General features: G+C 41.3%; 1 protein-coding gene across 1 annotated transcript in view; it reads right to left on the bottom strand.

Moving 5' to 3' along the window:
* Positions 1-2,218: 2,218 nt before the first annotated feature.
* Positions 2,219-12,172, bottom strand: part of LOC128644171 (R3H domain-containing protein 2-like) — a gene marked incomplete at its 3' end in the record, with an annotated part of 87,220 nt that continues 77,266 nt past the window's right edge. The window contains exon 5 of the mRNA XM_053696876.1: positions 2,219-2,317. Coding sequence (XP_053552851.1) covers positions 2,219-2,317 — 99 coding nt within the window. The remainder of the gene's footprint in view (positions 2,318-12,172) is intronic.

Here is a 12,172-nt window from a genome sequence, read left to right as displayed (position 1 = left end):
TTCCAGCGCCTCAAACCAGAAAGCGGCTGCAGTAGTTACAGGAATAATGCAGGCAATAGGCTGGAGAAGAAAACCTTGTTGAACAAAAATTTTCTTAAGTAGACCCTCTAACTTCTTATCCATAGGGTCTTTAAAAGCACAACTGTCTTCAATTGGTATGGTTGTGCGTTTAGCAAGTGAAGAAACAGCCCCCTCCACCTTAGGGACCGTCTACCACGAGTCCCGCACAGGGTCAGATATGGGGAACATTTTCTTAAAAACAGGAGGGGGAACAAAGGGAACACCTGGTCTATCCCACTCCCTAGTAACGATATCCGCAATCCTCTTAGGGACCGGAAACGCATCCGTGTAAACAGGGACCTCTAGGTACTTGTCTATTTTACACAATTTCTCTGGGATCACCAAAGGATCACAGTCATCCAGAGTAGCTAATACCTCCCCTAAGCAAAACGCGGAGGTGTTCTAGTTTAAATTTAAAAGCCAATGTATCTGAATCTGTCTGAGGAGGAACCCTTCCTGAATCAGAGACTTCTCCCTCAGACATCAAATCCCTCGCTCCCACTTCAGAGCGCTGTAAGGGTATATCTGATACGGCTACCAAAGCATCAGAATGCTCATAATCTGTTCTTAAAACGGAGCTATCACGCTTTGCAGGTAAGACGGGCAGTTTAGATAAGAAGGTTGTAAGAGAATTATCCATGACTGCCGCTAAGTCTTGTAATGTAAAAGGGTTAGACGCACTAGAGGTACTAGGCGTCGCTTGCGCGGGTGTAACTGGTTGTGACACTTGGGGAGAGGCAGACGGGCTACCCTCGTTACCTTCAGTCTGAGAATCATCTTGGGCCACATTTTTAAGTGCAACAATATGATCTTTAAAGTGTAGAGACATATCAGTACAAGTGGGACACATTCTGAGAGGGGGTTCCACCATGGCTTCTAAACACATTGAACAAGGATTTTCCTTAGTGTCAGACATGTTTAACAGACTAGTAGTATACACAAGCAGGCTTGGAAATCACTTTAATCAAATAAAAAACACAATTTGAAAAAAACGTTACTGTGCCTTTAAGAGATAAAAAGAGCACACAATTTTACAAAACAGTGAAAAATGCAGCAATCCTTTTGAAATTTTCACAGTATGTACCTAAAGCCTTAATAAGATTGCACCAATAGTTGCAGAACGATTAACCCCTTAATGCCCAAACCGGAGCAGCCTAAAGCCAACACCCGGTTAAAATTACTACAGCACCTTGCCACAGCCTTGCTGTGGCCCTACCTGCCCTTAGAGATCAGATTTGAAGGAATAAAGCTTCTTTAAGGCCCTCAAACAGCAGCAGGACCCTCCATGTGAAGCAGCATGAACTTCTCTGCAATTCTAACTGCGCATCTGAGGCGCAAAATTAGGCTCCTCCCACACTATTCCGGAGCTGTGAGGCCTAAGAAATCAATCCTAATTGAGTAAAAAATAGCCATGTGGATAATAACCCCAGAAAGAACCCAAAAGGGCTTTCAAAGTGTCTTGCAAACGATATTTTCCTTAGCTAAACAATCGATTGCCCTGAATAAGTGTCAACCAGCATAATTAGCCCTGCTATGTAAGCATTCAATTCCTTAATAAGTCTGTGAACATAGCTTACCCTCCCCTCATGGGGATATTGTCAGTCTCTTCTAGCATTATCTCAGTCTTGTCTAGAAATAAATGAATGAACATGCCTTGTTGCAGTTCACCCTGCAAACTGTTCCCCCCAACTGAAGTTTTCTGGTGGTACTCAGTCCTGTGTGAGAACAGCAGTGGATTTTAGTTACAACATGCTAAAATCATTTTCCTCTCAGCAGAAATCTTCATCACTTTTCTGCCAGAGAGTAAATAGTACAAACCGCTACCATTTAAAATAAACTTTTGATTGAAGATAATAAAAACTACAATTCTAACACCACATTCACTTTACCCTCCCGTAGACAGACCCTAGTGCTTAGAGCCGGCAAAGAGAATGACTGGGGGGTGGAGCTAGAGGGGGAGCTATATGGACAGCTCTGCTGTGTGCTCTCTTTGCCACTTCCTGTAGGGAAGGAGAATATCCCACAAGTAAAGGATGAATCTGTGGACTGGATACACCTTGGAAGAGAAAAGCAGAAAACAATGGAATAAACACAGGAAATGTAACTGCACCTCAGCAGAATTTATTATAATGTAGAATAAAGCACAAGAGATACATACCAGAGTTGGTACCTGCGACTCCAAGGTACCATCCATAAAAGGTCCAGATGATTCTTCGCAGACAGCTAAACTTCGTACCAGCTTTAACTTTGAGTTTGACTAGGAAATTAAGAGTAATTAACTATTAGGAATGTGGCTAACACTAAATGAAGCTCTACGTGAGCATATAAACTTGCAAGTTGTAGAAAATACAATTTCCTATATTTACAATGTTTTAATGATAAAATATAAATTACATTATGCATCAGGATATAATGAGTATTTAAGGGATATGAAAAACAAACATTTTCTTTTGTGATTCAGACAGAAAACACCATTTTAAAAAAAGTTTTCAAATAACTTCCATTATCAAATTTGCTTAGTTCCAATTATATTCTGTGTTGAAGAGATACCTAGTGCTCTTGCAAATTGATAACATTATTGCAAAGCTATTGCCATAAAGTGCTACAGAAATGGGCAAGCTCCTAAGCTTACGTCCCGGCTTGTCAACCAAAGATTCCAAAAGAACAAATAAAAATATAAGTAAATAAGAAAGTAGTTTAAAATGTCATGCTTTATTTTAATCATCAAAGAAAAGTTATGGGTTTCATATCCCTTTGAATGTACTTTTGTTTTGGAAACAGATGATGCTAAACAAACATACTTTTTGACAGTCTTAAAGGGACCCTAAACACCTGACTTCTAATAATCCCAAAAACCTACTTTTTCTTATTAAACAAAATAAAGTAATCACTGCTGCCTATTTTATCTGTTCCTCTTAGCCCAATCTTTTGAAGGAGATTGTTTTAAAATACAGTGTTGAGGCAGTGCTTGATTTCCTATGTAAGCTGCAATATTGTAGCGTGCGTTACAGGGCTCAGTAGTCACATGATACACACACCATATTATCTATGCATACACAGTACTTAGAGGAAGGAATCACATCTCTCTCTCCCTGCAGCGTGTGAGCTGCAGTGTCTGAAAAGTTATTTCTCAGTGAGGGTATAAACATATTTCATTTCCCTGTTAATGTATATAAAACATGTTATGCAGAAATTTAAATAAAATACTTATAACTTCTGTGTTTATGTTTTTAACTCCCCCCACACACACAGGTTTTTTCTCTCCTCAAACTCTGTCCGTAAAGTTTTATGCTCAGTAAGCACTTACCAGAGCACGGTTCCTGTGTTATTATTGTAAAACTTTTGACTGCTCTGGGAGGGAGGGGGATAGGGAGGAGGAAGCTTCCACGGACTGCATGCTGCATATCATTAGTTCAAAAGACTTCTTCTTTTCATGACCTCTCCTCCTGAATGTAAATCACTAAGGTCTGACACCCAGCATAAGACGTTTAGCAAGGATCGTATGCATTATCTAGCAGTGTGATCAGTGGATCCAGAGAGTTCTGCTGAAGCAGGGAGGACCATTTAAGGTAGAGTTTTTCCAAGACACCAGGGCCTTTAAGAGCTGTTAAGAGTTTGATAGATATATGAGATTGATGTAAGCCCATTTTTAAATAATACCATCCATTTTTCTAGATCTCCCATAGACCACTCCCATAGACCACTCCCAGCCATAGTCACTGACCTGCTTAAGAGCAAAACGTCTCACTTGCAAGTATGCAAAGAAATCATTGTTAGAAATAGCGAACTCCTGCTTGAGAGAGTCAAAGGACTTAATACATTTCCTCTCAAAGTCCAATACTTGTTCTAGTCTTACCAGTCCAAGTAATGCCCATTTGGAGAATACAGCGGACTGTATGCCTGCTACAAACTGAGGATTATTTAATATAGGGAGGTGTTTTGAGGCTTCAATGTTTATATGAAGAGCCAATCCTATCCTTCTCCAAATGGAAATTGGATTATAAATGGAGCTCATCTTTTTTATTCCAATAGGGATCGTGCTGCTGTTGCAATGAGTCAGTGCTACCAATGAGTAGGGATGAATCATATTACTCTCTAAATCCCCATTAGTAATATAATTACTATTAGTAAACCAATCTGCCGTAATTCGTGCCAGGAATACTTGGTTATAGAGACGGAGATCAGGAAGAGACAGTCCTCCGTGCTCTCTCGGTAAGGTTAGTTTAGCTAATGAGATTCTCGGTTTTCTCTTCTGCCAGATGAATACTCGTAAAGCAGTATTAAATGCAGTGATATCTTTTGTTTTAAGAAGTAAGGGAGTGTTCTGGAGAACATAGAGAATTTTAGGGAGAAGGGACATTTTGTACAAAGATATACGACCCGACATTGACAGTGGAAGATTCTGCCAGTTTTTTAGCACTTCTTTAACACTAGCCAGCACCGGGAGTATGTTCAATGAGTACCAATTGTGCGGATTATCCGAGATCCAAATACCCAAATATTTGAAAGAGTCCTGAACAATTTTGAAAGGAATAGATAAAGATGAGTTTTGTGGTTGTTTAATCCAAAGCAGTTCTGATTTTGCAGAATTGACGGAGTAGCCTGAGAAAGATCCGAATTTTTCAATTATCAAGAGAAGTTTGGGAATATTACTTTGTGTGTTTGACATATATATTAACACATCATCAGCATAAAGTGCAATTTGCAAGGTTTTTCTTTTAATCTTGATCCCTTCAATCTGCTGGCGAATTTGATTAGCAAGGGGCTCGATGGCTAGGTCAAACAAAAGCGGCGAGAGAGGGCACCCCTGCCTCGTGCCTTTTTCTAATTTTATGGCCTGCGTGGGAGACCCATTCACTATTATTTTTGTATAAGCGTTCTTGTATAGATTATTAAAAAAAGTCAAAAAGTGACCTGTCAAACCAAATTGTTGTAAAGTAAAGGCTATATGATCATGGTAAACCGAGTCGAATGCCTTACCTGCATCTATTGATATAATTGCCAGGTCAGGGGTGCCCTCTCTAGCCCCCTCTCGCTGCCCCTCGCCTGATTTAAAATAATCTACAACAAGGAACACCTCCCTTATTTTAGCTGAGGAATTGCGTTTCTTTAAAAAACCAGCTTGATCCTCATGAATAATACTGGGCAGATGGGATTGAAGCCTATGTGCATGTATTGATGACAAGTGTTTGTAATCGGTGTTAAGAAGCGCAATTGGTCTATAAGACTCTTTTTCAGCTGGGTCTTTACCCTGTTTAAGAATAAGGGAAGTGAATGAAGCCACAAAGTCAGGGGAGGGGGTGTTGCCTTTGATGTAGAGATCATTAAATAGTGAAGTTAGATTGGGTATTATTTCGGGCATTAGGATCTTATAGAACTCATTTGGAAGGGCGTGTGGTCCCGGGGTTTTGTTAAGAGAGAGTTTCTTTATTGAAGCAGAAACTTCAGACTCTGTTATTGGGGCACAGATCTGATCCAGCATTTGGGAAGTTAGCCTTGGGTATTGAATTTTCTCCCAAAATTCCTCCCTTTGTTTACAGTCAGAGGTCTTATGTGCATATATGGATTTAAAATATTCAGTGAAAATATCGAGAATTTCTTCAGCTGTCTTACAGGTTTTGCCTTCATGACGAAGTGAACTAATTAGTGAAGAGGCCCTATCGTGCCTAGCCAGGTTCGCAAGAAGCTACTCCCAAAACGATACAGTTTTGCCTGCATCTTTAGGTCTTTCTGAGATGATTGATAGAGAAGGAGTGAATCTCTTTCTCGTAAAGCAGTTGTGTACTTCAACCAATTCTCAGGTGATTTCAGTAGAATATACTGATTATAGGTATTTATGATTGATTTCACTACTTCTATTTCTCTTACCTTGAGTTTTTTTGTCCTTGCTATGGTGTATGCTAGGATCTCACCTCGCAAGACCGCCTTAGCTGTCTCCCAGAAAATGGCAGGTTTAGTGGTATGCTCATGATTAAAAAGTATAAATTCATGATATTTAGCTATAAGCCAATTTTTAAACTTGTTATCTGTAGCTAAATGCCGGGGAAACCGAAAGCCCGTATTCCTTGCGGGAATAGGGCTTGGCCGAAAGTATAAAGAAAACAGAATTTATGCTTACCTGATAAATTACTTTCTCCAACGGTGTGTCCGGTCCACGGCGTCATCCTTACTTGTGGGATATTCTCTTCCCCAACAGGAAATGGCAAAGAGCCCAGCAAAGCTGGTCACATGATCCCTCCTAGGCTCCGCCTACCCCAGTCATTCGACCGACGTACAGGAGGAAATATGCATAGGAGAAACCATATGATACCGTGGTGACTGTAGTTAGAAAAAATAATTCATCAGACCTGATTAAAAAAAACCAGGGCGGGCCGTGGACCGGACACACCGTTGGAGAAAGTAATTTATCAGGTAAGCATAAATTCTGTTTTCTCCAACATAGGTGTGTCCGGTCCACGGCGTCATCCTTACTTGTGGGAACCAATACCAAAGCTTTAGGACACGGATGAAGGGAGGGAGCAAATCAGGTCACCTAAATGGAAGGCACCACGGCTTGCAAAACCTTTCTCCCAAAAATAGCCTCCGAAGAAGCAAAAGTATCAAATTTGTAAAATTTGGCAAAAGTGTGCAGTGAAGACCAAGTCGCTGCCTTACATATCTGGTCAACAGAAGCCTCGTTCTTGAAGGCCCATGTGGAAGCCACAGCCCTAGTGGAATGAGCTGTGATTCTTTCAGGAGGCTGCCGTCCGGCAGTCTCATAAGCCAATCGGATAATGCTTTTAAGCCAAAAAGAAAGAGAGGTAGAAGTTGCTTTTTGACCTCTCCTTTTCCCAGAATAAACAACAAACAAAGAAGATGTTTGTCTGAAATCTTTAGTGACCTCTAAATAGAATTTTAGAGCACGGACTACGTCCAAATTGTGTAACAAACGTTCCTTCTTTGAAACTGGATTCGGACACAAAGAAGGTACAACTATCTCCTGGTTAATATTTTTGTTGGAAACAACTTTCGGAAGAAAACCAGGCTTAGTACGCAAAACCACCTTATCTGCATGGAACACCAGATAGGGCGGAGAACACTGCAGAGCAGATAACTCAGAAACTCTTCTAGCAGAAGAAATTGCAACCAAAAACAAAACTTTCCAAGATAATAACTTAATATCTACGGAATGTAAGGGTTCAAACGGAACCCCTTGAAGAACTGAAAGAACTAGATTAAGACTCCAGGGAGGAGTCAAAGGTCTGTAAACAGGCTTGATTCTAACCAGAGCCTGAACAAACGCTTGAACGTCTGCTGCCAGCCTTTTGTGAAGTAAAACAGATAAAGCAGAGATCTGTCCCTTCAGAGAACTTGCAGATAATACTTTCTCCAAACCTTCTTGTAGAAAGGATAGAATCTTAGGAATTTTTATCTTGTTCCATGGGAATCCTTTAGATTCACACCAACAGATATATTTTTTCCATATTTTATGGTAAATTTTTCTAGTTACAGGCTTTCTAGCCTGAATCAGAGTATCTATTACAGAATCTGAAAACCCACGCTTTGATAAAATCAAGCGTTCAATCTCCAAGCAGTCAGTTGGAGGGAAACCAGATTCGGATGTTCGAATGGACCTTGAACAAGAAGGTCCTGTCTCAAAGGTAGTTTCCATGGTGGAGCCGATGACATATTCACCAGGTCTGCATACCAAGTCCTGCGTGGCCACGCAGGAGCTATCAAGATCACCGAAGCCCTCTCCTGATTGATCCTGGCTACCAGCCTGGGAATGAGAGGAAACGGTGGGAATACATAAGCTAGGTTGAAGGTCCAAGGTGCTACTAGTGCATCTACTAGAGTCGCCTTGGGATCCCTGGATCTGGACCCGTAACAAGGAACCTTGAAGTTCTGACGAGAGGCCATCAGATCCATGTCTGGAATGCCCCATAATTGAGTTATTTGGGCAAAGATTTCCGGATGGAGTTCCCACTCCCCCGGATGGAATGTCTGACGACTCAGAAAATCCGCTTCCCAATTTTCCACTCCTGGGATGTGGATTGCAGACAAGTGGCAGGAGTGATCCTCCGCCCATTGAATTATCTTGAATTTGGCCTTTGCTAGATGAGGCAAAGCTTTGAGAGCATTGAATATCGCTCTCAGTTCCAGAATGTTTATCGGGAGAAGAGATTCTTCCCGAGACCATAGACCCTGAGCTTTCAGGGGTTCCCAGACCATGCCCCAGCCCACCAGACTGGCGTCGGTCGTGACAATGACCCACTCTGGTCTGCGGAAGCTCATTCCCTGTGACAGGATGTCCAGGATCAGCCACCATCGGAGTGAATCTCTGGTCCTTTGATCTACTTGAATCGTCGGAGACAAGTCTGCATAATCCCCATTCCACTGTCTGAGCATGCACAGTTGTAATGGTCTTAGATGAATTCGTGCAAAAGGAACTATGTCCATTGCTGCAACCATCAATCCTATTACTTCCATGCACTGCGCTATGGAAGGACGAAGAACAGAATGAAGTACTTGACAAGAGCTTAGAAGTTTTGATTTTCTGACCTCTGTCAGAAAAATCCTCATTTCAAAGGAATCTATTATTGTTCCCAAGAAGGGAACTCTTGTTGACGGGGACAGAGAACTTTTTTCTATGTTCACTTTCCATCCGTGAGATTTGAGAAAGGCTAGGACGATGTCCGTATGAGCCTTTGCTTTTGACAGAGACGACGCTTGAATCAGGATGTCGTCCAAGTACGGTACTACTGCAATGCCCCTTGGTCATAGAACCGCTAGAAGGGACCCTAGTACCTTTGTGAAAATTCTCGGAGCAGTGGCTAATCCGAATGGAAGTGCCACAAACTGGTAATGCTTGTCCAGAAAAGCGAACCTTAGGAACTGATGATGTTCCTTGTGGATAGGAATATGTAGGTACGCATCCTTTAAATCCACCGTGGTCATAAATTGACCTTCCTGGATGGTAGGAAGGATCGTTCGAATGGTTTCCATTTTGAACGATGGAACCCTGAGAAATTTGTTTAGGATCTTGAGATCTAAAATTGGTCTGAATGTTCCCTCTTTTTTGGGAACTATGAACAGGTTGGAGTAAAACCCCATCCCTTGTTCTCCTATTGGAACTGGATGAATTACTCCCATCTTTAACAGGTCTTCTACACAATGTAAGAATGCCTGTCTTTTTATTTGGTTTGAAGATAATTGAGACCTGTGGAACCTTCCCCTTGGGGGTAGTTCCTTGAATTCCAGGAGATAACCCTGAGAAACTATTTCTAGTGCCCAAGGATCCTGAACATCTCTTGCCCAAGCCTGAGCAAAGAGAGAAAGTCTGCCCCCCACCAGATCCGGTCACGGATCGGGGGCCAACCCTTCATGCTGTTTTGGTAGCAGTGGCAGGCTTCTTGGCCTGCTTACCCTTGTTCCAGCCTTGCATCGGTCTCCAGGCTGGTTTGGGTTGAGAAGTATTACCCTCTTGCTTAGAGGATGTAGAATTAGAGGCTGGTCCGTTTCTGCGAAAGGGACGAAAATTAGGCTTATTTTTAGCCTTAAAAGACCTATCCTGAGGAAGGGCGTGGCCCTTTCCCCCGGTGATGTCTGAAATAATCTCTTTCAAATCAGGACCAAACAGTGTTTTACCCTTGAAAGGGATGTTAAGCAATTTTGTCTTGGAAGACACATCCGCTGACCAAGACTTTAGCCAAAGCGCTCTGCGCGCCACGATAGCAAACCCTGAATTTTTCGCCGCTAATCTAGCTAATTGCAAAGCGGCATCTAAAATAAAAGAGTTAGCCAATTTAAGTGCTTGAACTCTGTCCATAACCTCCTCATACGAAGATTCTTTATTGAGCGACTTTTCTAGTTCTTCGAACCAGAAACACGCTGCCGTAGTGACAGGAACAATGCATGAAATTGGTTGTAGAAGGTAACCTTGCTGAACAAACATCTTTTTAAGCAAACCTTCTAATTTTTTATCCATAGGATCTTTGAAAGCACAACTATCTTCTATGGGAATAGTAGTGCGTTTGTTTAGAGTAGAGACCGCCCCCTCGACCTTGGGGACTGTCTGCCATAAGTCCTTTCTGGGGTCGACTATAGGAAATAATTTCTTAAATATAGGGGGAGGAACAAAAGGTATGCCGGGCCTTTCCCACTCCTTATTTACTATGTCCGCCACCCGCTTGGGTATAGGAAAAGCATCGGGGGGCACCGGAACCTCTAGGAACTTGTCCATCTTACATAATTTCTCTGGAATGACCAAATTGTCACAATCATCCAGAGTAGATAATACCTCCTTAAGCAGTGCGCGGAGATGTTCTAATTTAAATTTAAATGTTACAACATCAGGTTCAGCTTGTTGAGAAATTTTCCCTGAATCTGAAATTTCTCCCTCAGACAAAACCTCCCTCCTGGCCCCTTCAGATTGGTGTGAGGGTATGTCAGAACCGTTATCTTCAGCGTCCTCTTGCTCTTCAGTGTTTAAAACAGAGCAATCGCGCTTTCTCTGATAAGTAGGCATTTTAGATAAAATGTTTGCAATAGAATTATCCATTACAGCCGTTAATTGTTGCATGGTAATAAGTATTGGCGCACTAGATGTACTAGGGGCCTCTTGTGTGGGCAAAACTGGTGTAGACACAGAAGGGGATGATGCAGTACCATGCTTACTCCCCTCATTTGAGGAATCATCTTGGGCAATATCATTATCAGTGGCATCATTGTCCCTACTTTGTTTGGACACTATGTCACAATCATCACATATATTTAAATGGGGAGAAACCTTGGCTTTCATACATATAGAACATCGCTTATCTGATGGTATGTTAAACAGGCTTAAACTAGTCAACAAAGCACAAAAAACGTTTTAAAATAAAACCGTTACTGTCACTTTAAATTTTAAACAGAACACACTTTATTACTGAATATGTGAAAAAGCATGAAGGAATTGTTCAAAATTCACCAAAATTTCACCACAGTGTCATAAAGCCTTAAAAGTATTGCACACCAAATTTGAAAGCTTTAACCCTTAAAATAACGGAACCGGAGCCGTTTTTACATTTAACCCCTATACAGTCTCAGGTATCTGCTTTGCTGAGACCCAACCAAGCCCAGAGGGGAATACGATACCAAATGACGCCTTCTATAAGCTTTTTCAGTGGTTCTAGCTCCTCACACATGCATCTGCATGCCTTGCTTTCCAAAAACAACTGCGCATTAGTGGCGCGAAAATGAGGCTCTGCCTATGACTAGAAAAGGCCCCCATCTGAAAAAACATAATTTATGTAAGAACTTACCTGATAAATTCATTTCTTTCATATTAGCAAGAGTCCATGAGCTAGTGACGTATGGGATATACATTCCTACCAGGAGGGGCAAAGTTTCCCAAACCTTAAAATGCCTATAAATACACCCCTCACCACACCCACAATTCAGTTTAACGAATAGCCAAGAAGTGGGGTGATAAGAAAAAAGTGCGAAAGCATATAAAATAAGAAATTGGAATAATTGTGCTTTATACAAAAAAATCATAACCATCACAAAAAAGGGCGGGCCTCATGGACTCTTGCTAATATGAAAGAAATGAATTTATCAGGTAAGTTCTTACATAAATTATGTTTTCTTTCATGTAATTAGCAAGAGTCCATGAGCTAGTGACGTATGGGATAATGACTACCCAAGATGTGGATCTTTCCACACAAGAGTCACTAGAGAGGGAGGGATAAAATAAAGACAGCCAATTCCTGCTGAAAATAATCCACACCCAAAATAAAGTTTAATGAAAAACATAAGCAGAAGATTCAAACTGAAACCGCTGCCTGAAGTACTTTTCTACCAAAAACTGCTTCAGAAGAAGAAAATACAACAAAATGGTAGAATTTGGTAAAAGTATGCAAAGAGGACCAAGTTGCCGCTTTGCAAATCTGATCAACCGAAGCTTCATTCCTAAACGCCCAGGAAGTAGAAACTGACCTAGTAGAATGAGCTGTAATCCTATGAGGCGGAGTCTTACCCGACTCAACATAGGCAAGATGAATTAAAGATTTCAACCAAGATGCCAAAGAAATGGTAGAAGTTTTCTGGCCTTTCTAAAACCGGAAAAGATAACAAATAAACTAGAAGTCTT

This window comes from Bombina bombina, unplaced genomic scaffold (genome assembly GCF_027579735.1).
Source record: "Bombina bombina isolate aBomBom1 unplaced genomic scaffold, aBomBom1.pri scaffold_886, whole genome shotgun sequence".
In the NCBI taxonomy this organism is placed as follows: Eukaryota; Metazoa; Chordata; class Amphibia; order Anura; family Bombinatoridae; genus Bombina; species Bombina bombina.
The sequence above is the reverse complement of the archived record's forward strand: the minus strand, read 5'-3'. Positions and strand labels throughout refer to the sequence as shown.